This window comes from Ovis aries, chromosome 25, assembly GCF_016772045.2.
Source record: "Ovis aries strain OAR_USU_Benz2616 breed Rambouillet chromosome 25, ARS-UI_Ramb_v3.0, whole genome shotgun sequence".
In the NCBI taxonomy this organism is placed as follows: Eukaryota; Metazoa; Chordata; class Mammalia; order Artiodactyla; family Bovidae; genus Ovis; species Ovis aries.
The window spans coordinates 5342943-5368973 of NC_056078.1; the positions used below are offsets into that span (position 1 = coordinate 5342943).

The 26031-nt window shown below is 44.8% G+C and overlaps 1 protein-coding gene across 2 annotated transcripts in view; it reads right to left on the reverse strand.

The window, feature by feature from the left end:
- PCNX2 (pecanex 2) overlaps positions 1 to 26031 on the reverse strand; it is a 311506-nt gene that overhangs the window by 86278 nt on the left and 199197 nt on the right. For both annotated transcript variants that reach the window (XM_012104979.5, XM_060406546.1), the window contains 2 exons: positions 23135 to 23243; positions 17113 to 17242 (listed from right to left, as the gene is read on the reverse strand). In XM_012104979.5, coding sequence (XP_011960369.3) covers positions 17113 to 17242; positions 23135 to 23243 — 239 coding nt within the window. The remainder of the gene's footprint in view (positions 1 to 17112; positions 17243 to 23134; positions 23244 to 26031) is intronic.

Here is a 26031-nt window from a genome sequence, read left to right on the forward strand (position 1 = left end):
TTTTCCTTTGTTATTTCATTCACTCTTAATATATAACATTTTACCTGACCCATGCTCAATCTTCAAACCTATTACAAAACCAAGTTTAACTAAAACGGTGCTCCTAATTCTGTAATCACCATGGGACACCTTGCCAAATCAGTTACACCGACTAAAAGGATAAGTAGAGGTGCCCTATGCAGGTTTGCGGGGCTTCCCTGGCCTCAGCAGTAAACAATCCCCCTGCCACGTAGGAGACTCAGGTTCAGTCCTGGTGGGAAAGATCCCCCGGAGTAGGAAATGGCAACCTGCTCCAGCATTCTTGCCGAGCAAACTCCATGGACAGAGGAGCCTGGTGGGCTACAGTCCATGGGGTTGGGAAGAGTCGGACACAACTTACTGACTAAACAACAATAACAGTGCAGGCTTGACCTCTCCCACTTGCATTTCAGTGATGGTGTGCCTTATGACAAATCATTTGGCCTGGAACATTATACAAAAACAAGGCAGCGGAACCCTAAGAATAGGACCGAAAACTTAAGTTGATAAATCTGATTTCCGTTTGTAACTTGGCTTGTGATTTATTAAATTACTTGAGAGATGTAGAAAGACTCCCATAATTCTTCTGACCTTCAGTTTTCTGAGTGCACAAAAGGGCAACTAAAAAACAGCACTTTTGATCTGCAACTGAAATATAGAGCCCTTCTTCTGACTGGGTACTGCAAAACTAAACAAAGAATCACTTAACCTTGCAACAGGCCTGTTACCCAAGGGAATCAGGAGGGACAATGGATGAATAGGAAATCAATTTTATATCACTGCATCAGTACATCTGGGTATAGATTTCTTTTATGGGGAAAAAAAAGAACAGTAATTTTTTAAACCTAATATGCTTTTTCAAATTTGATTTTAAATACTAAAATTGTATTGAATCCTGGCTCTAAGAGCACAGGCATTATAGACAATAGGAAATGAGATCATTCACCTCCTCCAATTGTCCTCATCTCCCCAGCTTTTCCCCCAGGCAGTGTCTTTGACAATGACAAGAAAAACCTCCTCAGAAGGCTTTATCCTGGATAAATTTAACTAGAAAGCTAGTGTTCTATCATTGTGGACTACTCTTAAAATTAGAGATTTTTAAAAATTTCATTCTCTACGCAAACAATACTTTCTGTATTGTTTGGAAGCTCCAACACTTTGGCCACCTGATGAGAATAGCTGACTTATTGGAAAAGACCCTGATGCTGGGAAAGACTAAAAGCAAAAGGAGAAGGGGATGACAGAGGATGAGATGGTTGGATAGCATCACTGACTCAATGGACATGAATTTGAGCAAACTCCAGGAGACAACAGAGGACAGAGGATCCTGGCGTGCTATAGTACATGGTATCACAAAGAATTGGACACTACTTAGCAACTGAACAACAAAAATAATACAAACAGGGTTCTTTAAAATCCACTAAGAACTTTCTCTTCTCTCAAACCTCAAAGTATTCCTCTCTCCAAAGCTTTCCCAGTCTCTAGGAAATTAAGCTTCAACCACACAAACACCAAAATATGTAACTTAATTAGACAATACAAAAGAGAAAAAGAATATAATACATTAAATTGCCATTATTCTTATCAGATAATATTTTTACTAATTCTCACATATGGGATTATTTTTCCATTATTGGTCATTTTTCATTTAAACCAGCTTGATGGGGAGCATCCGTCTACTTAACTGTGTTTACAGAGAGAGAGACAAACACAGTAATTGAGACATGAAAGAGCATTATAAACCCTATGGAGTGGTGATGATGGCAGAATGCTTTCAAAGTGACAAGAAAAAAAAGAGCATGACTTCCTATGTTCACATAATGCATTAATTTCATTAATCAGCCAATTGTATCATAAACCCTGAAAGAGCAACCATATGTGAAGTCTGGGACAGTTCTTCGCCTTCAATAAACAGGGACTAAAGTCAGTCTTGGAAGTATGCTCAGAGTACTGTGAATGATAAATTTTGCCTGCCATATCAGCAGACAACCGATGCTGCGGCCATCACACCATGCGCTAGAGCCACCCAATGGTGTACCCTGCGGCTCTCCATGGCCCAGTGGTAGACAATCTGTCTGCCAGTGCAGGAGATGCAGGTTCGATCCCTGGGTCAGGAAGATCCCCTGGAGAAGGGAATGGTGACCCACTCCAGTATTCTTGCCTGGAAAATCCCATGGACAGAGGAACCTGATGGGCCTCAGTCCATGGAATTGCAAAAGAGTTGGACATGACTTAGCAAGTAAACAACAAAAAAACAACATTGGTTCACTCCGAGGGGACTCAGGATGGGAAAACACAGGATGCTGGCTCCAGATAGCCTATGTGAGTGTCAAAGGGATCATTTCAATGAGCCCAGACTTTTGCATCTGCCCATACATAGAAGACTGCTAAATTCCTTGAGATGTCTGACTTTCTTTAATTAACAGTAATCATTCGATGCTCTGGGACTACCTGGTCTAAGTTGCAAAACTATATACCCTGATTCCTCCCTTACCTCTTCTGAGCAGTTCCTCAGTGCTTTTGAGAAGCTGTCTCCGAGGCTTGCAGGCTTCAGCAAGTCCTTGGAATAAAACAGAATCCTCAACTTTTCAGCTGTGCTTTCTTTTCAGTTGACAGTTATAAAATTAGAGTCTTCCGCCCGTGCCCCCCATGACTGCAATGTTAAGGAGTGAGTTTGAACCTAGAGGTCCAAACGCAAAAGTCCCCCAGGACCCAGAGTGGCCATCCGTTAGGCGGCTGTGTCACTGATGGGACAGTGTGGCCAGTAGCTTGCCTGCCTGGTCACAGAGAACTTTGAAAGGGCTCGGGGTTCTTGGCATTGGGGAGTGAACCCTCAACTGTGCAAATACCTCCATCTGCCCAATAAATCTCCCGAGCCAGCAACACTCGAGTCCTGCAGTAAAAAGGTCTGAGAGGCAAAAGCTGAGGACTTCTGCCTTCCTTTGTTTAGAATCATCCGTTCCATCTCCAACACATGCCTGAAAGCTGGAAAAGCTGCCAGGCCTGAGAAGGGCTCTGCCTGTATGCTGTGCTAGGCTGGCACTCCCTGCAGACTCAGACACACAGCCTTGCTCCTGGGTGACCTTGACTTCCAGGTGATCTTGATACGTTGGGTCAGCAGCACCAGACTGCCAGGGAGCAGGTGGGCAGGTGGAGGGCTTCCTGCAGGCGCCCAGTCCACTTCACTGCTCCGCACCTTCCAGATTCTCTAACTGCTCAGCAGGGTGGAACAGGACTCGGTAAAATTATGCACAGGAGCACAATGAATAATAAGCTCAAACCTATGCTATTTGAGAAATTCAACGCTCTGGAGTTCCTCAAAAGCATCATCCTTCTGGAATTCATTTGCATAATCGCTCTTCACCACACCTGACGTGTCAAACCTTACCCCTGGGTACATGGTGTGTGAGCTTTCTCATCCGTCAGCAAAACAGCTGGATGGGGCCAAGTTCATCATTTAATGTCTCAGATGTAACAGCATTCAGACACAGATACTGGGATTCCGGTTGAGAAAATCCAAGACAGAGAAGAGATGTGGAAGTTCTGATAAGACCCAGGATGTATCAGCCAGAGAGAGGAGAAGGCTCAGACTCCTTTCTGCCAGTCCACCCTTCCCTGCAATTCTAGACTCGACTTACAGACTTAGAGCGCTAAAGAGCTTACCTTTGTGCTGTCATTCCCCTAAATAAAATGGTGAGGGAAAGATCCTTTTGATTAAAGCTATTGCTTGCTTTTATTATGAGTGTTTAGATTTCAAGTGATAGGAAACCCAGCTGGAAACGGCTTAAGAAAAATGTGAAACGCATTGACTCACATAGCTGAAAGGTCAATGGAGCCCGGCTGGACTCAGGGGCTAGAGAGGATGGTGTCATCAGGAATCATTCTCCACATCCCTCAGCCCTGCCTGTTTGCTGTGATTTCAGGTCAGTTCACACCTCATAGGGACAAAAAGGCTGCCAGAAGCATTAACCTTTCATTCTACACCACCAAGTCCAGTGGGAAATAGGATTCTCCTCTCCTGCAGGCTTGGCACACCCCAAAGTCCCAGAGCTCACTCAGGCCAGGCAGAAACAATCCATCTCCAGGATTCTGGGTTTCACACCTTGTTTTTCTATTGTCATTTTTGGCCACAGTTTCACTTGCTCATCTGTTTCTTGCTTACCTGTGGCCTGAAGTCCAGGACAGTATTTACGCAGAACTAGGTTCTACTAAAACGGAATGAAACATGAGTCAGGATACGTGTCCACAGACTCAGCTCATGTATCCCCAGGAACCTGGCTGAGATTTACTGATACTAAACTCTTCAGTCCATCTGACACTTCCAGTTCATCATACGTAATGGAGACTGTTTATTGCTGGCTTATCTTCACTTCTATCACTTTTGGAAAGTTTGAGACTTAGTCCAGTTTCCCATCCTGCCTATCCTTGTAAGTCCCAGGATGCACTGCCTCCTCAGACATGGCTTAAACCATGCTAATCCCCAAACACGCCTCCTTTATCAACAGATACCCGTATGGAACCTCAGAGTGACTCTCAAGCATTTTTTAATGGCTCAAAATACCCAGATGTCTACATGCATCAGACTTTGAATCTCTTCTAGGGGGAGGATTCCCAAAGACCTATCATTAGCTCCCAATAAAGTGAGGGTCTTTCCTGATTCCTTTCACAAGCCTATCAAGTTATTGGAGACTCCAGAGAGCTAAGGGCACTGAAGGCTGCTTACAGGAATTTCTCAAATTGCCTGTTTAAAACGAAAATTGTCTCTGAATTAATTAGTCTGACTCTCTTTCTGGGAAATTAGAAGACACTTGATCTTTGGACCTCTGGAGCAGGAAACAGCAACCCACTTCAGTATTCTTGCCTGGGAAATCCCATGGACAGAGGAGCCTGACAGGCTACAGTCTATGGGGTCACAAGTGTTGGACATGCTCCTTGGAAGGAAAGGTATGACAAACGTAGACAGCATATTAAAAAGCAGAGACATCACTTTGCTGACAAAGGCCCGTATAGTCAAAGCTATGGTTTTGCCAGTGGCTGTGTATGAATGTGAGAGTTGGGCCATAAAGAAGGCTGAGCAACTGAAGAATTGATGCTTTTGAACTGTGGTGTTGGAGAAGACTCTTGAGAGTCCCTTGGACTGCAAGGAGACCCAACCAGTCCATCCTAAAGGAAATCAATCCTGAATATTCACTAGAAAGACTGAGGCTGAAGCTGCAGCTCCAATACTTTGGCCACCTGATGTGAAGAGCCAATTCACTGGAAAAGACCTTGATGCTGGGAAACAGTGAAAGGCTGAGGACAGGAGGAGAAGAGGGTGACAGAGGATGAGATGGTTGGATGGCATCACTGACTCAACAGACATGAGTTTGAATAGACTCTGGGAGATAATGAAGGGACAGGGAAGCCTGGAGTGCTACAGTCCATGGGGTCACAAACAGTCAGACACGACTGAGCTACTGAATAACAACAACCCTATCTGGGCTTGAGCTTTTATTCAGGACCTCCGGTGAACTCATGAGGGTACCTAAGGCTTCAGTCCTGCTCTGAAGTCACATCTACCCACCTGGCAGGGTCTGGAACCGTGCGCCCCCGTGCCTCGCATCACTGATGGTTCTGGGTCTCCCAGTGGGAGAGGCTCCCATTGCTGGCTCTGGCAGTCCTGGAGGCAGCAGGCTGTACCCGAGGGGGCGCCCCTTCACTTTCCTGCCTGGGATCCAGGGCTCCTGAGTATCAGGCAGAACTGCAGCTCCTGATCAGGGCCTCCGGAAGGAGCACTGAGGCATCCAGCTCAGGGATACGTGAGCATCACGAGGTCCCCGCGGAAACAGGGAACGATGAACCTCCCAGCGATGGGCCAGCGATGGGTCCAGATCTGGCCAGGTGGCCACTCACCACCTCTCACGCAGCCTGAGAAGGGGCCTCCAAGCGCCTGAGATTCAAGGCTGTAGTGGTCCAGTTATCAGTGAAACCACTCAGAGGATGATCCCAAGAGTGGCCTTGGGCAAGTCGGGCTTTTCCAGTGACTCAGTGGTAAAGAATCCACCTGCATTGTAGGAGCTGCAGGAGACGTCGGTTCAATCCCTGAATTGGGAAGATCCCCTGGAGGAGGCATGGCAACCCACTCCAATATTCTTGCCTGGACATTCTCATGGACAGAGGGGCTTGGTGGGCTACAGTCCACGGGGGTCACAGAAAGACAGACACAACTGAAGCAAATGAGCAGGCACACGCTTAGGCAGGTCGTGTTCTGACTCGGGTCAGTTTGGGCCTGCCTGCGGATGGAGGAGAGGTGTGGGACCAACGTCCGCTTCTGTGGAGGAAACAGGGAACACAGCCACCGACCTCTGCAGCACCCGGTGCTGACCCCGGGGGAGGGGCCGCACAGGGCTCGCCTGGGGACCCAGAGAAGGCCTTTCAGAAAAGGGAGACCCAGAGAAGGGCTTCCTGGAATGAGGCCCACGGGATCTCAGGCCCGGGCTTCAGCCACCTTCCCTTCTAGACAGGCTCTTGGGACCGCACCTCTCGAGTCAAGAGCAAATGCTTTAACTGGAAGTCACTGGCTTTAGTTTGGGGTTTCTTGTTGTTTGTTTGTTTGTTTGTTGTTTTTGGTGTGGAAGGCATTTTGAGAAGCTCTATTTCATAATGGGAAATGCTCAGGGCCTGAAATAAGGCCAGACCTGAGCTAATATCTTGGCTTGGCCACTGACTTGTTCTGTGACCTTGGGCAAGTTACTTCACTGCCCTGACTTTCCTTTTTCTGATCTGTGAAATGAGAAAAATGAAATCCTACTTCCAAAGTGAGTGACAGGACAGGAATGAATATATTTGAGACAGTGGGCAGGCGGCCCCTGCATGCAGAAAGGCGAGGCCCCCTGCCGCCGCTGCTGTTGCTGCTTCGCTGCTTCCACGCTTTAGTAAGTGTGCGTCCAGGGCCCAGCGCTCCTAGGTGTGCGTTCAAGAGCTCTAAGGCCCTAAGACATCTGAGAAGGGAGCTGCAGGACTGTACCCCACAGCAGCTGCGTCTGAGTGCTTTATAAAACGTGCATGCTAAGTCACATCAATTATGTCCAACTCTCTGCAACCCCATGGACTGCAGCCCGCCAGGCTCCTCTGTCCATGGAATTCTCCAGGCAAGAACACTGGAGTAGGCTGCCATGTCCTCTTCCGGGGGATCTTCTCGACCCAGGGACCAGATCCACACCTCTCATGTTTCCTGCATAGACAGGCAGGTTCTCTACCACTAGTGCTCTGTGCGAAACCCTTTTAAAGCATATCCAGATACATTGTGGGGTGGCTTCATCACAAGTTGAAATATGCAAATCCCCTTCTGGAAGAACTGCAGACTTGAATTATAATGTTGCATTTTACTATTAACCCATAAGCCATATAAGCTTCCTGCTTTACACTTAAAAAATGTCTTTTGAGAGAAATATCCTAGTCTTTCTATGTGGAATTTTAAAAGAAATGATCAAATGAGCTTACAGAAAAGAGACAGACTTTTAGACTTTTAGAAAATGAACTTAGAGAATGAACCAGGGAGGGTGGATAGAAGGAAGGGACAGTTAGGAAGTGTGGAACAGACATGCACACAGTGCTATATTTAAACTGGATAACCAATAAGGACCTACTGTGCAGCACGGGGAACTCTGCTCAGTGTTATGCAGCAGCCTGGAGGGAAGCGGGGGGTTGGGGGAAAATGGATGCATGTATTTGTATGACTGAGTCCTTTCACTGTTCACTTGAAACTATCCCAACATTGTTTGTTAATCAGCTATATCCCAACAGGGGCTTCCCCAGTGGCCCAGTGGTAAAGAACCTGCCTGCAATGAGGGAGACATAAGAGATGTGAGTTCAGTCCCTAGGTTGGGAAGATCCCCTGGAGGAGGGCATGGCAACTCACTCCAGTATTCTTTCCGGGAAAATCCCATGGACAGAGGAGCCTGGCGGGCTACATTCCATGGGGTCATAAAAGAGTCAGACAGGACTAAAGTGACTCAGCAGCAGCAGCACATTCCAACATAAAGCGTGTTTAAAACAGAAAAAACAAAATGCCTTTTGAGATGTTTAATGCTTTGCACGATGATCTTACAAACCACCCTTAAAACAGCTTGCTAGGAAGAGAATATCTAGCAAAATCCCTTCATTCTGAAAAATAGAAAATAAAGTGTGAAGTTAAGAGTTTCTTTTTTGATTGCCTTAACCACGCCAGGCATCCGCGACTCTGTCCAGCTCATCATCATTAACACACCATGAATGAAGACCCAGATGATGACAGGCAAGCCCCTCTGCAGACAGTGCAAGGGAAGGGGCTGGAGAGATGATGAATGACGATGGACACATTGACCTGCATGGATTGGGATGTTGAGTTGAAGCCAAGAAGTTGAGAGTAGATAGAGGAAATGGAAATTTCTGCCTTTCAGTAAAACATATACACATAAGAGTGGGATGATGAAGACTTGGCTTGGCAATACTTTAGCAAAATAATTGAGGAGGTTTAGATTTTAAGATGCTGAAGCTCCAATACTTTGGTCACCTGATGTGAAGAGCTGACTCATTGGAAAACAACCCGATGCTGGGAAAGATTCAGGGCAGGAGGAGAAAGGGATGACAGAGGAGGAGATGGTTGGATGGCATCACCAACTCGATGGACGTGAGTTTAAGCAAACTTCGGGAGACAGCAAACGACGGAAGCCTGGAGCGCTGCAGTCCGTGGGGTCGCAGAGAGTCAGACACAACTTAGTGAATGAACAAGATTTTAAGAAGCATAAGTGAGAGCAGAACATAGGACTTAGAGGAAGTAACAGGTCCCTTTACTGTGAACTGAGTAGGTGACACCTGGAGGTATCTGCTACGGAGGGCATGGACAGGGAAATCTCAGTAAACATCTGGATGAAGGCAGCTGAGATGCTCAAGTCTAGACCATCTCACACCAAGAACAGAGAGGACTGTTTAGCCTGAAGCAGAGGGCTGAGAAGGGAAGGAAAGGTTCCTTCAAACTGTTAAAGGATGGTACAGGTAGGGCAAGGATGCTGCGTGCTTCAGGATCGGCAGGTCTATTCAGGTGTATGGGGTATTTGGCTATACCACAAGAAGCAGACCTGGTACAGTAAGTGCCCACTACTGTGGCGGACAATGCTCACAGGGGCTGCTGAGTGAGATACAAGGTCTGCTCCAGACGAGCAGCAAGAGGACCCCCTCCCTGTAGACAGTACAGGGGGTATCCTGCAATTCCGAAGGTCCAACCAGTTTCCCTTCTATAGTACAAACCCAGGAAGGGGCTGCGGAATAACAAAGTAAGACCCATGAGAGCTCACTGAGACTAGCTGAAATATTTTGATCATCTATTCTGTTGATCGATAAACCACAAAAGAATGGCACTTGGGAGATCCCGCTCTTTCCACGAAGGCAGCTCTGATGCTCAGAGAACAGAACCCAGGCTCTGGGACTGGCTAAAGCCTCAAAATAACCATAGCGTCAGGAGGGGAGGGGCGGCATTTAAAGGGCATCTCACAGCACGGTGGCTGTGGATATGACACTCCATGGTCTACACACATATTCTTTCGTGGGTTGCTATGTGTTCTGCCATTTCAGAAACGACTTCAGGTAGGTTGCAAGGAAACATATAACATGTCTAGATTTACCTGAAGTAAAAGTTAAATGAAAGCAGATAAAAATACAAGGAAGAAGGGAATTCTCTGGCAGTCCAGTAGTTAAGACTCCATGGTTCCAACGTAGAAGACCCCAGATTCCATCTCTGGTCAGCGAACTAAGATCCCAAATGCCGTGCAATGTGGCCAAATTAAAAAAAAACAAAACAAAAAAACAACAAGGTCAAGAGGGAGAGGACACACATATCTGTATACACTTATAGTTGATTCATGCTGTTGTTTGACAGAAAACAGCAAAACCTTGTATAGCAATTAGCCTCCAATTAGCAATAAATTTTTAAAAATACAAAGAAGGAAAGCAAAATGGGTACGGGATTAATTTTGTGTTTACAACTTCTAGGAGGCACATAGAGACAGTCATCCCATTTTACACATGAGTTAACTGAGGCTCACAGGTTGAGTTTTGTTGACTATGAGGGATACTTCATTTCTTCTAATAATTTCCCAAGAAATCTGTAAGCAGGTCAAGAAGCAACAGTTAGATCCAAACATGGAAGAACAGACTGTTTCCAAACTGGGAAAGGAGTACATCAAGGCTGTATATTGTCACCCTGCTTATTTAACTTATATGCAGAGCACATCATGTGAAATGGCAGGCTGGATGAAGCACAAGCTGGAATCAAGACTGCCAGGAGAACTATCAATAACCTCAGATATGCAGATGACACCGCCCTTATAGCAGAAAGCGAAGAGGAACTAAAGAGTCTCTTGACAAAAGTCAAAGAGGAGAGTGAAAAAGCTAGCTTAAAACTCAACATTCAAAAAAACAAAGATTGTGGCATCCGGTCCCATCACTTCATGACAAATAGATGGGGAAACAATGGAAACAGTGACAGACTTTATTTTATTGGGCTCCCAAACCACTGCGGATGGTAGCTGCAGCCATGAAATTAAAAGACGCTTTCTCCTTGGAAGAAAAGTAATGGCCAACCTAGACAGCATATTAAAAAGCAGAGACATTACTTTGCCAACAAAGGTCCATCTAGTCAAAGCTACGGTTTTTCCAGTCATCATATATGGATGTGAGAGAGGGATCATAAAGAAAACTTGTGCCAAAGAACGGATGCTTTGGAATTGTGGTGTTGGAGAAGACTCCTGAGAATCCCTTGGACTGCAAGGAAATCCAACCAGTCAATCCTAAAGGAAATCACTCCTGAATATGCATTGGAAGGACTGATGCTGAAGCTGAAACTCTAGTACTTCGGCCATCTGATGAGAAGAACTGACTCATTGGAAAAGACTCTGATACTGGGGAAAGATTTAAGGTGGGAGGAGAAGGGGATGACAGAGGATAAAATGGTTGGATGGTATCACCAGCTCGATAGACAGGAATTTGAGCAAACTGTGGGAGTTGGTGATAGACAGGGAAGCCTCGGCGTGATGCAGTCTATGGGGTTGCAAAGAGTCGGACACGACTGGGTGACTAAACGGAACAGGCTGAATAATTTCCTAAAATCAAACACCAAATGGAGCATATGGACTGGGATTTTAATCAAGGTCTTTCTGAGTACCATCCCCGTTTCAGGAAGAGCTGAAGATGAAGTCACACTGATTATCTTCTTCCTGATTAGGGTTAAGGTGGGACAAGATCATGACATCTGTAACTGAACAACAACGAACACAGGCATGGAATGCAGAGCTGATTTTTTTTGTAAAGCAATCACATAGAATGATTCCTGTCTTAAGCCAGCACAGTGGTCTCATGAACATGCTTATAGTATACTTGTTAACAAGGATATTGTCCAGAACTCTTTAACATTTTCAAACGAATCTGGACAATATAATAGAAACATAACAACCGTGAACTTTCATGTGCCCTTCAGGTGACTGTTACCTGTGTCTCCTCGTAGCTATGGTATTTAACATTTTATAGAAGGCTTTTGGAACTTCCCTGGTAGCTCAGTGGTAAAGAATCCACCGGCCAGTGCAGCTGCTGTGGGTTCAATCCCTGGGTCAGGAAGACCCCCTGGAGAAGGAAATGGCAACCCACTCCAGTATCCTTCCCTGGGAAATTCCACGGACAGAGGAGCCTGGCAGGCTACAGTCTATGGGGTCAGAATAGAATTGGACATGACTTAGTGTCCGAACCACAACAGAAGACTTTTGCAGTATCAAAATCCAATCATTGTGAACGGAACTTTTCCTTCTTTAGCGCTGCTAAGTCAGTTCAGTCATGTCCGACTCTGTAACTCTGTGGACTGTAGCCCACCAGGCTCATAAGGCCATCGGATTCTCCAGGCAAGAATACTGGAGTGGGTTGCCATGCCCTCCTCCAGGGAATCTTCCTGACCAGTCAACTCCTTTAGGACTGAGACGCTGGATGAAACAACCAGGGCCATGAGTCAAATGCTTTCTAGCCTAAACATTTGCTGCACGTTAATGATTAAGTTTGGTTATTTAGAAATTGTTTATATATAGAGAGAAGGATGATAAATCATAATATCAATTATGTATTTCTAAAGCTCTTTAAAAGTACTCTAACATAAGAGGATTTATAAACATCAGGCACTATTATTACAGTGCCATCACTGCCTGTAAATTAAACGGAGACACCAGGCAGAACTCATCAAGACTGATTTTAAAGACCTTCTTAGTTAAGAACAGTTTAATAGCGAACGTTGTGTTGTGGCAAATGAGATCCAGATTACGCTTCCCTTTCTCTTTTACATAATATTGTTGGACTTCATTAAGTTAAGAAATAGTCATGGAGCACCTACTGTGAGCAGGGCTGTTCTGTACATACAACATAGGGACACAAAGATGAAAACAAAGAAGTCCAAACTTGGAAGTAGTATCAGTCCACACCAATCTTTGGAACAATTTACGACAGCCACAGAGCAAATTTGTTTTCCAAAAGTGATGGCTTCGGCACCTCTCATCCTAAAAGTCCTTCCCGAACCTTCCATTCATCCATCAACAGGTGGAATGATTCTCCGAATCATTCAGAGATGGCTTTTGAATCTATGTGGGTGGAAGTGGAGGTGTGTGGGAGGGGAGAGCATTGGATGAGAAAAGCCTGGCCAAGGGAGGGCTGGGAATGAAAAATGTGACTATGTGATGTATGAAAAAGTACTGTGGAAGATAAGGACTGGGGTGAGGTGGGTCTGCATCTGTGCTGTCCAACACAGTAGCCTCTGGTTACACGCAACTTCTTAAATTTAGATTAATTAAAACTCGATGGAATTTCAACTTCAGCCACACTAGCCCTGTGGCGAGCCCTGGGAGGCCTGCCACCTTGGGAGAGGCAGGCACAGAGCAGTTCCAGCGGTGCGGGGCTCTGGGGGACTTCTCCTCGTCAGGCAGCAATGAGCCAGCTCAGACTTCGGAGACAGTGTGACCTGTGCTGCTTCTGGGGAATCAACCGGAGAGCAGCTTAGTTAGGCGGGCAGAGGACATGTTTGTCGCCGGCCCCCAGCGAGGAGCAGCGTTTCGGTACAGACTCTGCAGATCTCAAGACAGACCAAGCCGGGGCGAACTGACAGGCCAGAGTCACCAGGTAGCTGGTGACTGACTTACTGTTTCCACAGAGAATGAAAATGGTCCCAGGGGACTTCCCTGAAGTCCAGTGGTTAGGACTCTGCCCTTCTAATGCAGGGGCCATGGCTTTGATCCCTGGTAGGGGATTGAAGATCCCACATACAGCAAAAAGAAAGAAAGAAAGAAAGAAGCTGGCTCCATTAGGGTACAGGGCTCACTGGAGTCTTGCAAAAACCAAAGGCAGCTTTAAAAGGTCTGGAAGAGAAATCAGAGGACTGGAAAGAGAGGGAGCAGTGGAGGAGAGGGAGAGGGAGCCAGGTGAGGAGACGATGAGGGCTCTTCATCACACCCCCAGGGTGAGGCTGGCGACCCTGGTGCCCACTGGCAGACTGTGCTCACTGACACAGAGAGGAGAGTATCTCTTAGCTGGGACAGTTAGTAATCAATTACACTAACAACTGCTTCTCTGCATCAGACTGAAAAGAAAGTAATGGGAACGGCTACAGAGACACTCACAAATAAGAATAAGAAAAATCATTAGTGCTTGAAATAAAAACCAACAGTTTCAGATGCAGAGAATGCGCTTTCCAGATCTAGATGGGATTTCCTGCCATTTCCTTTCTGGGTTCCCACCACTCTCACTGTTCCAAATTCCATCTCCGATCTTTTAAGCAGATGGCCACAGGGCTCTGTATTTGGAGGCTTAACACAAGGTGACAAGAGGCTCTCAGCTGGCTGGCTCCTGCACCCGCACCTCTTCCTGCCCCCACCAGCTGCACTGAATGTCTTCAACTTGGCTCCTTCAGAGAGACCGACATCCTCATACATACCCACAGACCCTGCTGTGCTCTTCTCATCCCAGGACAGCCGACCAAAGCCCCCACACGTAACAGAGTGCTACCCTGAGCAAAAGAATGGGTCACAGCATCATCATCTCTTTGTGTGGCTGAATAAGGAAATACTCGAGCAGCCTATATTTTTAAGTAACTTGCATAAACCTACAATTCATATCTCAATGTATCATCCTGAATGGGTGGCTGACTCTTGGAAGTGAGGAAACTAAATAAGAAAATACACAACTTGTATCGTACAGGTGTTAGGATGACTCCCCTCAACAAAAGCATCTCACAAAGATTTCCCCACTTCCCTTTCCATGGGAAACCAGTCAATCCTAAAGGAAATCAATCCTGAATATTCATTGGAAGGACTGATGCTGAAGCTGAAGCTCCAATACTTTGGCCACCTGATGTGAAGAACAGTCTCACTGGGAAAGACCTGATGCTGGGAAAAACTGAAGGCCAAAAAAGAAGAGGGTAGAGAATGAGATGGTTAGATAGCATCACTGACTCAATGGACAGACAGGAATTTGAGCAAACTCCAGGAGATAGTGAAGGACAGGGGAGCCTTGTGTGCTGCAGTCCATGGGGTCGCAAAGAATTGGACACGACTTAGTGACTGAACATCACCCCCTCCAGTTCAAAGAGGATGCCTTTTGCTTATCAAATTCTTCCCTGGCCCCCTACCAAAAACTGGTTTTCAAACTTATCTGAGAAGAGGAGACAAAAAGAAATCTTTTATGTTAAAGATCACCTTTAAAATATCATGCACTTTCCTGAATAGTTAAAAAGCCTATGAGATTGTCATACCTCTTATTCCCAAGTGTTTGTACCTTTCAGAAATATGATTTTCCGAGCTCCACAAAAGTCCCCCAAATTGTTTTCTCCTTGAGAAGCTTAAAGACAAGCCAGTGCTGGTGACTTTCTTTTCCTTCTGATTCTGTAAATATGCCCAGCATCTCTCTGCATGCCTGCTCACTCAGTCACGTCCAATTCTTTACCACTCCATGGACTGTAGCCCACCAGGTTCCTCTGCCCATGGGATTTTCCAGGCATGAATACTGGAGTGGGTTGCCATTTCCTTCTCCAGGAGATCTTCCTGACCCTGGGATTGAACCCGCATTCCTTCGTTTCCTGTACTGCAGGTAGATTCTTTTACCACTGAGCTACCTGGGAAGCCCCAGCATCTATTCAGACAAATGCAAAAGAGACTCTTGCTTACGTGTAAATTTCAAGATGGCTTCACTTGTACAGCAACAAGCCCACCTTTTCGAAGTTGAGGAGTCTGCCAGACACAGGCAAGGCCTTCCCCACCTCCTGGTGGTCTCACAGCACTGACTCACCTTGGGGTGCTCCAGTTTGGTTCGATTTCCCCAGGACCCCTAAATGTGAGGTCCCAGAGATGGTTAGCACAGTCAGGGTCAGGAATTCCAGGCAGGGCAGTCAGAGAAGAGCCCCACCAGCGCAGGCCCATGTGGCAGTTACTGCATTCGAGGTGCTTTATGACTATTAACTCATATTCCCCCGCAAGGCTGGGAAGTAGGCCTTATTCCTTTGGCCCCATTTTACAGAAGAGAAGAGAAAGGGCTGAGGTCACCCACATCAAATGATGAAGGTGAGGTGTGAGCCCTGGCAGGCTGGCGGCCCGCGCTGAGTGTTCATCATAACATCCTATTGCCTGCCCCAGGAAGATGTGCGTTTCCATTCACACAAACCGTCTAACCACATGGTCTCCTAACGTAACTCTGGCCTCTGTGACACGTGCAGGCCCATTGTAAAGTGGCAGTGTGAGTGTGCTGAGTCGCTTCAGTCGTGTCTCACTCTGTGCAACGCTATGGAAGCCCGCCAGGTTCCTCTGTCCACGGGGTTCTCCAGGCAAGATACTGGAGTGGGTTGCCATTTCCTTCTCCAGGGGATCTTCCCAACCCAGCGATCAAATGTGTGAGTCTTCTGTCTCTTGCATGGGCAAGCGGGTTCTTTACCACTAGCGCCACCGGGCAGAGCCATGGGCAATGTAGATACGTTACAGAGGACGGATTAGGGCTTGGATGGGACAGCCCAGGTACAGCTTGTAAATGAGGGCAAAAGAGACAACCCAGCTGGAGACAGGCCGGCTCATCTCGCCCCCTCCTCTGGCTTGTTCTCAGGCCCTCCCCCAGCAAATTAATGGCTCTTGAAAGTTTCTCACAGAACCATTACTTCCCACCGGTTCGGACAAAATCATGGCCCTAGTGGGATTTCCCTGGTGCTCCAGTGGTTAACACTCTGCCTTCCAATGAAGAAGACAAGAGTTTGATCCCTAATCAGAGAACTAAGATCCCACATGCCGTGTAGCACAACTGAGAAAAAAAAAAAAAAATGACAGCTCTGGCTCCATCACTGTTTGCTTGAGGAAATTTATGACTGACCAGTACAAATAGCCAAGACAAAGCATACGCGTCATCTTCTAGTGCAATGGTGCTCAGAAAAAAGATGGTGTACTCACTTTGAGCTGGGATGCATGCACACTGGTACACGCGCGGCGTGTGTATTTCAAAGGCCCACAGAAGGCAGACGAGCCCCCAAGAAGCAATCTGATCCAATGGCTAGACCATGGCTCCTAAGACAACCTCTCAAGAGCAACTGTTAAGAGTGGGCAGTGATCGCTGTATTTAAAATGGATACCAAAAGGGAACTACTGTACGGCACAGGGAACTCTGCTCAGTGTTACGTGGCAGCCTGGATGGGAAGGAAGTTTGCTGGAGAATGGATACATGTATATGTATAGCTGGGTCCCTTGGATGTTCACCTGAAACTATCACCTTGTTAATTGGCTAAACCCCAAAACAAAGTAAAAAGATTAAAAAAAAAAAAAAAGAATGCACAGAGATAACTCATTTTCCTTCACAGCTGGTGAAACCTAGACTGGTGCCAACTGCAAATTTGCCAGCAGTAGACTTGGCCCAGAACCTGGAAGCTGAGTGGGTGATCTGGTGCAGGGTCGGGGTGGGGTTGCTAGGGCTGCCCCACAGGAGGACAAAACCTGATGCCTGGACTTCTCATAGACAAAGGTCGAGGAGCATCCTGAACTCAAGTCTTAGCAAAGCAAGTCAGTAATGATTTTAGGATCTTACTTGTAGTTTTTCTCCCAGAATTTCACTGGCCTGACATACGAAGTGATAAAAATGACGCTCCCAAGAAATGGGCTCAGTGGAGTAGAAACGATGGACGTGGCAAACGTCTGAAAGAAAAGCATGGCAGAATCTGAGGATTTCGAGTTAAGGCTCAAAAAGTGTGCTCGTTGTTATTTTTCTAAATAATATTTGAGATTTTAACAAGTTTATATGAAAGCCATTTCTCACCAAGGAAAGACAGGCATCCCTATGATGGCTGTAGGTACATTTTTGGAAATGTAAAATTTTCAGTAGTATCCTGCTAGGTCTCATGTATCACCACTGCGAAAACCAAATGATTCTCATAAAATTCCCAGCAGTCTCAGCACAATTCATGGCAAAGATTTAATATCTAACATTTGAAAAGAACAGTGCTTTTTCCTGAGATAACATTAGCTGAACCAGACACACTGTGGCACATTTACTAAAGTACTAAGCAGCTTTATAAATAATTAAAATTAAATTATACTCTGAAAGTAAATAAATACCATTGTTTGGGAAGACAGCATCTCTGTTCCTCAAAGAATCTTTTCCCCCTCTTCAAAAATCTGTGTCTTTTATCACACTCTGAACACCAAGAGATCAATTCAATTAAAAAAAGAAAAAAACCCAGCTTATATCTGGTTTATAAGTTAAAAACGTGTACACATAGTCACAGTGTGCTGCCGGCTAAGTCATCTCCCTAGTACGCTGTATGAGTTCCTACTTGTTGGCATGCCTCAACTTTACATACTCTGATCAGAAATGTAATTGTCCAAAATTAAAATAAGTATGGCTCTAACTTTTGGCTTAAGGTCAACTAATGGACCTCTGGAAATCCGGGGGAGGCGCAGAGGGCTAGTCCCTCCCCAGTTTCCCACCATCACTGGGGAACTCCCTCCGGCTGTCAATCACACGCACATCACTGTGGTTCGGGGGTGATGGTGGGGCCTGAGGGGAAGAGGCCGCAGAGGTCAGTGGGGAGCCAGACTGCCCAGGTTTTGCGTGTGGACGTGATTCCTTGTGCTTCAGGGTGAGGCCTGCTTGATTCTACTGCAGGTCTGATCTGATTTATAAGGATGGGGCTTCTCTGATGGTTCAGTGGCTAAGACTCCGCACTCTTAAAACGGGGGACACAGGTTCAATCCCTGGTCAGGAAACTAAGGTCCACACACTACAGGGCAGGGCCAAAAAAAATATCTGATCTCCTATAAGGCTGATTTTCCCACCTGGAAAATGTGCCTTTTTCTCATTGTTGCACAAATGGAGGTCTTATTTCTATAGCCCATCTTTAAAAAGTTCCAGTGGATTGTAAGAAATGCCTCCATGCTGGTCACGGATAGGAGGGCTCTGTGTTTCATTACGGACTGGAACATAGAAGGGCTTTCCCTGTTTCCCTGTTTCCCCGTTATCAATGGCAGGGCTTTTGCGATATGGGACTTCAGAGACCCATTTACATATAAATACAGAAGCGTGAGTGAGCCTTGTCGGTCTACAGACACTTCCCTGAGCATTTTCATAGATATAACAGTTTTTCTTTATTTGTAACTATGTCTTTCCCCCCCCACCCCCCAACTTGCTGTTTATTTCCAAACACCTTGGGGAGTGAAATGACACACCCGCCATTCATAATCGTGTTGAACTGTTTGGGTATCAAAAGATCTCGCTTGTGCTACAATTTCAGTCCAGTTCCCTTTATTCTGACCTAGGTCCAAATGCAGAATCCGTTTCTTGTTAATTTGAAAATGGGAAAGATCTAAATATCTCTACTACACGGGACTTCCCTGGTGCTCCAGTGCTTAAGAATCTTCCTTCCAATACAGCGGGCGTGGGTTCAGTCCCTGGTTGGGGAACTAAGATCCCACATGCCACCAGGCACCTAATCCCATGTGTCACAACTAGTGAGACCACTCACTGCAACAAAGACACAGAACAGCCAAAAAATAGATTAAGAAAAATTTTTTTTAAACAAAGTATCAACAATCAAAAATTTAAAAAAATACCTCTGCCACAAAACATACCAACTTAGTACACCTCCATCATCAGAAGTAAAAGGAACTACACAGGAGATGTCACTGAGAAAAGGTGCTGAAAAAGCAGAGTGGGGCCACAGGGGAGATTCCTGAGAAGTGGGGTGTTGTGGGGAGGGGGGCGGGGGAAGGAGAGAAGAGAGGCTCATCCACTCTGGCAGGTTCAGGGGGCCCTGTGGGGTTAGCAGAAGAACCAGGGCAAGGTAAGTGGAAGCCAGGCCGGGCCGCAGGCTGGGCGGGCTGGCACTGCCATTCTTTTAGCTTCTAAACATTTCCCCAAAGAGTATGCTATCCATTTTTTAAACACCAGAAACAGTTAGTTATCCAGACATTAAAAAATGAGGAAAATATCACTAGCTTATAAAGTTCAAATTTGGTAGGAAAGAAAATGAAGTCGTAATAGGTCAGAAGTAGGGGAGCAGTGAACAGAAGGCCTCATAGGTTATTTTATTTAGGGACCATCCGTAAATACATGTATATTTATAAATATATATGTTTTAATATATATCAGTAAATATATATATATATATATATATATATATATATGTATAAATACAGAAGCCCGTGACTATAACAACTAAGGCAGTACTGAGAAACATGCAGCCTTCCTTGTTGAGAGCCAAGAGGTGGGCCTAAGGAGTAGATGGTTGTTGCTGTTCAGATGCTAAGGATGGAGACTCCTTAAAAAGGTTCAGGCGTTTAAAATGAAAATGTTCAACATTAATACTTAAAAACATAATTGGAAGCTCCAAATGACATGCCAAATAGAAAGCAGTCTTTCCAATACACACATTTAATAGAGTGAATCTGGCCGACTCTAATTATTTGAAGATAATGGTCTTGCATGGCCTCTACACATATTAAAAGAGTGAGCATTCTCATCCTTCCCTGGAGGTTCCAAGCTCAGAAACTAACAGAGGTGACCGAGGGACAAAACATGCTAGGACTGGAAAAAGCAATTTACCAAATAGTGACCTGCTGGCCTGGAAGTTAATTCAGTTTCAAAATGGAGCAAATTAGTCCCTTCTCAATGCCAGGATGGAACCCACAGCTTCCTTTTAGAGTGAAAGAATCATTAACATTTCAGAATTAGTCAAGATCCAGGGCTGGCATTTAGGAACCTGATAGTTTGTCCTGATGGCATATATATCTGGTTTCTTAAATGATCTCATTATATTCTGACTAGTATGATGTTGGGCTCCAAATAGCAAATTGATACCTTTACAATGGGCTTCCCAGGTGGCTCAGTGTAAAGAATCTGCCTGCCAAGCAGGAGATCAGGGTTTGATCTCTGAGTTGGGAAGATCCCCTGGAGAAGGAAATGACAAGCCACTCTAGTATTCTTGCCTGGGAAATCCCACAGACAGAGGAGCCTGGAGGGCTACAGACCATGGGTCATAAAAGAGTCGGGCATGATTGAGTCACTAAACCACCACCATCACCACCTTTACAGCGGATCCAGGATGGGAAGGTGTCTTCGGGTGATGAGGAGGGTGCTGAAGCTTCTGTAGGCCATCACACCAGCTGTCGTCAGACCCACTGAAGGGTCTGTACCTGAGCAGAGGCACGTGGGTATCACTGATGGGAACAGTTTTTGGAACAAAGCATGAGGACTGATTGTGCCCGAAAATCAGATCCATCCATCATGAACACTGTTGTTTAGCTGCCAAGCCATGTCCGGCTCTTTGCGACCCCATGGACTGTAGCCCACCAGGCCCCTCTGTCCATGGGATTTTCCAGGCAAGAGTACTGGAGTGGGTTGCCATTTCCTTCTCCAGGGATCTTCCCCAGCCGGGGATCAAACCCACATCTCCTACACTGGCAGGCGGATTCTTGACCTTTGAGCCACCAGGGAAGCCCGTCACGAACATACCGGGATGCCATGCCCACTGTGCTCCATCTGAGAAGGATGCCAGTGTCGCCTTTGAACTCAGAGGAGCTATCAAGTGCCAGGTACCACATGCCTGTGTGTGAGCCCTCAACACACATAAAGGTCAGGTCATTGAAACTTATGGCTCCCGGAGCGTGTAATTCAGCTATGGAACTGCAAGGGGTAATTAGTATTAATAAATTCACTGAACAAGGCAGAAGAAGCCACAAGAAATGCCCCAGATCTCTGTGAGACCAAATTTAGGATAAAACTGGAAACCGTTACTTCAAGTTTTAAATTCTTAGTCTAACTCCTCAGCTGCAAATTTATATCCATCTCATCTTTCTCATTTAACAAACAGGTTTTAAATTCTAGACAGGATCCCCAAGACATGCACCAGAAATAAATAAAAATCCCCTCACTCTTGCATCTCACTGTCTTTGTTTTAAAGGACTCTGTTTAGAAAAAATAAAATGACTGCTGCTGTAGAAAATGAATGTTCTTATAAAGGGGTGGTATACAAGCTCACACTTTTGCAATCATTTTTCCTGAGCTTGTTCTGCCAAATAAGCATGAAACACCTTACAAATATCAATGCAGGTCTAAGAATAAGAATGTGGAGAATGCATTTTGAGGACAGCTTTGGGTATGATTAATTTTTTTTGAAAAACAAATAAGTCAGAAGGACAGCATTTAAAAAAATATATAGAACATATTATCACTTTACAAATGTCTGTATTAGTTGCTCAGTAGTCTGACTTTTTGGGGCCCCATGGACTGTAGCCCACCAGGCTCCTCTGTCCATGGGATTCTCCAGGCAAGAATCCTGGAGTGGGTAGTCATTCCCTTCTCCAGGGGATCTTCCTGACCCAGGGATTAAATCCAGGTCTTCCTCACTGCAGGCAGATTCTTTACCATCTGAGCTACCAGAGGATAACAAATATCCCAAGTAAATTTGTATATCTGTCCTCAAAGTTGAGATCCCAGGGGTTCCTTAAGAATTGTCTTGAGGAGCCTCATGTAACCTCCAGGAAAGAAAGCTCTGTGTGGCCATCAAAACAAGCTCACAGCACCCACACTGGATGCCAGCCAAGACTGCGCTTCACACACATCAGTGGGTGAGAATCCCAGGGAAGCGTGTGAAGATGGAGATTTCAGGATTCCCCCTTTACATGTGGTTTTCAAGGTATGTGCTGACCTCAGGAATCTGCTTATTTAATAAGCTCCTCTAAGGATTCTGATACAGGAAGTTCCTGGATCACAACTCAGGAAACGCAAACTAAAAATGTATAAATTTAGTGGGAAGAGAATTCTTTGAGGGAGGGCAAATTTTAGGCCTGAGTTAAGAATATTTTATTTACTCTCTCTGTCTTCAAGAATATTCTTGATTTTTCTCTCTCCCTCTCTCCAAATACATACACACACACACACAATTTAGCTGTGTCAAAATGATCTTTAGTAGGAGCATGTCAAATTGTTTTGAAGTAAATTAAAACTAATTATCATTATGGAAACACTTAAAAATAGACAAGGAAACCAAATGAAACTATGAATGATAAAACTAGGATCCTTGGCTAATGGCAACTGTAAAACAAAACCATAAATATTTTTTTTGGTCTTCAAAGATATTTGAATAATTCTGTTTGTGCCCAATTCTGGGTCGTTGCACATTCTTCCAGTATATGATAATCAAACTATGTTTTAACATAGTTATATAATCAATAATAATATAGAAATCCTATTTATAATGTTTAATAATATCAAATTAATTTGCACTATTTTGCACAAGTAATCCAAATCATTTAAGTGGTGATTTAAAAGACATGATATCTTAATGCAGATGTGGTCATGGGAAATGGAAAAATCAGGAGAAATTAAGTCACTCCTGAATATGCATTAAGAAACAGGAAGACTTCCAAATTAAGAAATGTCTCTTAAGTTAAGGCTAAATGCCTAAAAGGAAGCCACAGTGTCTCCCCAGGTCCCCATTCAAATGTAATCTTAAAGACTTTAAAACCTTTTTATTGCCAAGGTTCAATGAAAAGCTCACATCCATAAAATGTGAATCTGAGCCAGGGGGTGAAAACAGAAGCAGAAAGGATACGAGGGATTGCAAAGAGCTGAGCGAACACGTGAAAGGAGGAACCCCAAGCCATCTGCCAAGGAGCCACATAGGTCATGACGAACTGCAGCTTGTGAAGCAGGTCCCCGAGCTGAAAGTGAAAGACAGAGATGCATCAGTGGGGACAACCACGTGGCAACCGTGTCACAGCTGGTGAGACAGCCTGTGTTAAAGCTGCAAAGCCACAGTGTGACTGCCATCAGTCCTCTCACTGTTACCTTCTGGGAAATGGAATATTTTGAGAAATGAAAATATTTCCTCACATATCAGTAAACAAAGGATGTCACAGTCATCAGCATCCACTGGTGAGCTCTGAGGAAACTCAGGAAAGAACGCCTGTCATCTAGCAGGCATTAGACTGTAGCCACTCCCTATGGTGAGTCCTGAGGAATATCAGGATGTGAAAACTGGAATACTGGCCCCAGATAGCTGAGGTGCACACCAAAGGAATGATTTCTTGTTTTATTTTATTATTTTTCTTTGTTTTACTTAACAATACTGTATTGGTTTTGGATACATTGACATGAATCCGCCACAGGTGTACATGAGTTCCCAACCCTGAACCCCCCTCCCACCTCCCTCCCTATATCATCTCTCTGGGTCATCCCAGTGCACCAGCCCCAAGCATCCTGTATCCTGTATTGAACCTAGACTGGCAATTCATTTCTTACATGATAGCATACATGTTTCAATGCCATTCTCCCAAATCATCCCACCCTCTCCCTCAGAGTCCAAAAGTCTGTTCTATACATCTGTGTCTCTTTTGCTATCTCGCATACAGGGTTATTGTTACCATCTTTCTAAATTCCATATATATGTGTTAGTATACTGTATTGGTATTTTTCTTTCTGGCTTACTTCACTCTGTATAATCGGCTCCAGTTTCATCCACCTCATTAGAACTGATTCAAATGTATTCTTTTTAATGGCTGAGTAATACTCCATTGTGTATATGTACCACAGCTTTCTTATCCATTCGTCTGCTGGTGGACATCTAGGTTGCTTCCATGTCCTGGCAAGCCCAGACTCATGCATCTTCCTATACATAGAAAAGCACTAAATTCCTTAACCTGACCTATCTGGTTTCTTTAATTAACAACCATCTTTTGATATTTCTACTACCTGCCCTTTGTTGCAAAACTCCCATATATCCTAGTTCCTTGCCTCGCCTCCTGAGAATCGTTTCACAGAGCTATCTGAAATGCTGTCTCCTGGGCTTCAGTTCTCATTTTGCCCCAAATAAAACTTAACTTGCAACTCTCAAGTTGTGCAAATTTTTCTCAACACTTCCTCTGTCTCATATGCAAGACAGCTGTTCAAGGGGACTTTCAAACAGCAACAAGATGATCAGAGGAAACCTTGCATGGTTAATTTCACCAAGTTAATGATATGGTCTATCTGTGTTTCTTAAAAGAATACTCACAGCTTGGTCTTTCCTCCTCCATACTTGGGTCTTTCAGGGAAAGATTTATGCAAAACCCCATCATGATGGACATTGCTCAAGTTTTTTGTGTATGGACTTCAGCCTACTCTTCAGTCACTCCTACTGGAGAAAACTGCTCGATAGGATTGAATTACAAGTTACAAAATGCTTCAGAAAGCCAAGATAGGATAAGGGAGCTGCTGCATTTAGGTGCTAGACAAGCCAGCACAGGAGAAAGCTGAGTTCTGGGGAGAAGTAGGGGTTGGAGATAAGAGACCTTATGTGGCCTAAGCATGAACACGGGGGAAAAGTGCCCAGTGGTTTGGGCCAGAGATCCAGAATATAAATGTGCTGGAAAGGATGAAGAGGGCCGGATTCACGGACTGCAGACTCCTGCTTTGTAGACAGCAGTGACTGATAGACCCCAGATGTGAAATTCTGTGGCTGTCACTTTTAGATGCAGTCAATAAGTACCAACACGCTTCCTAAACTCCACATACACTCTTCACCCATAATGCAGACCTCTTTTTTTTTTTTTTAATTGAACTATAGTTGATTTACGACATTGTGTTAGTTTCAGATATACAGCAAAGTTGATTTCGGTTATACATATGCCTGTCTATTCTTTTTTTCAGATTCTTTTCCCTTACAGGTTTGAGAAATGGAATATTTTCTGCTGTATCAGTAAAGAAAGGACATCACAGTTACCAGTGATTGCAGCCCTCCCATGCAAACTAACGAGCCCTGAGGAGACTCAGGGAGGAAAGAGTGCCTGTCACTAGCAGCCATCAGACTGCAGCTAGTCCCCACTGTGAGCCCTGAGGAAACGCAGGATGGGAAAACCGGATACTGGGGCCAGACAGCTGAGGTGCGTATCAAAGGAATGATTTCAGGGAAGCCGACACTTGCATCTTTCCATACACAGAAAAGCACCAAATTCCTTAACTTGAGATATCTGGTTTTCTTTAATTAGCAATAATCTTTTGATGCTCCCAACTACCTGCCCTTTATTGCAAAACTTCTGTATAACCTGGCTCTTCCCCTTGCCTCCTCAGAGCAGTTCTCTCAGGGTTTCCTGAGATGCCGCCTCCCAGGATTAAAGTCCTAAAAATTCCCGCCAAATAAAACATAAGTCAACTTTTAGGTTGTGAATAATTTTTTGTCAACAGATTATTACCAAATATTAATTACAAAACACTTGGTCCTTGTTGGTTGGCTACTTTATATATAGCAGTATATATATGTTAATCCCAAGCTCCTAACTTACCCCTTTAGTCACCGTAAGTCTGTTTTCTATGCCTATGGATCTATTTTTGTTTTGCAAATAAGTTCATTTGTACCATTGGTTTAGTTTCTTCATATAAGCAATATCATATGATATTTGTCTTTCTCTGTTTGACTTACTATGATCATCTCTAAGTCCATCCATACTGCTGCAAATGGCATTATTTTATTCT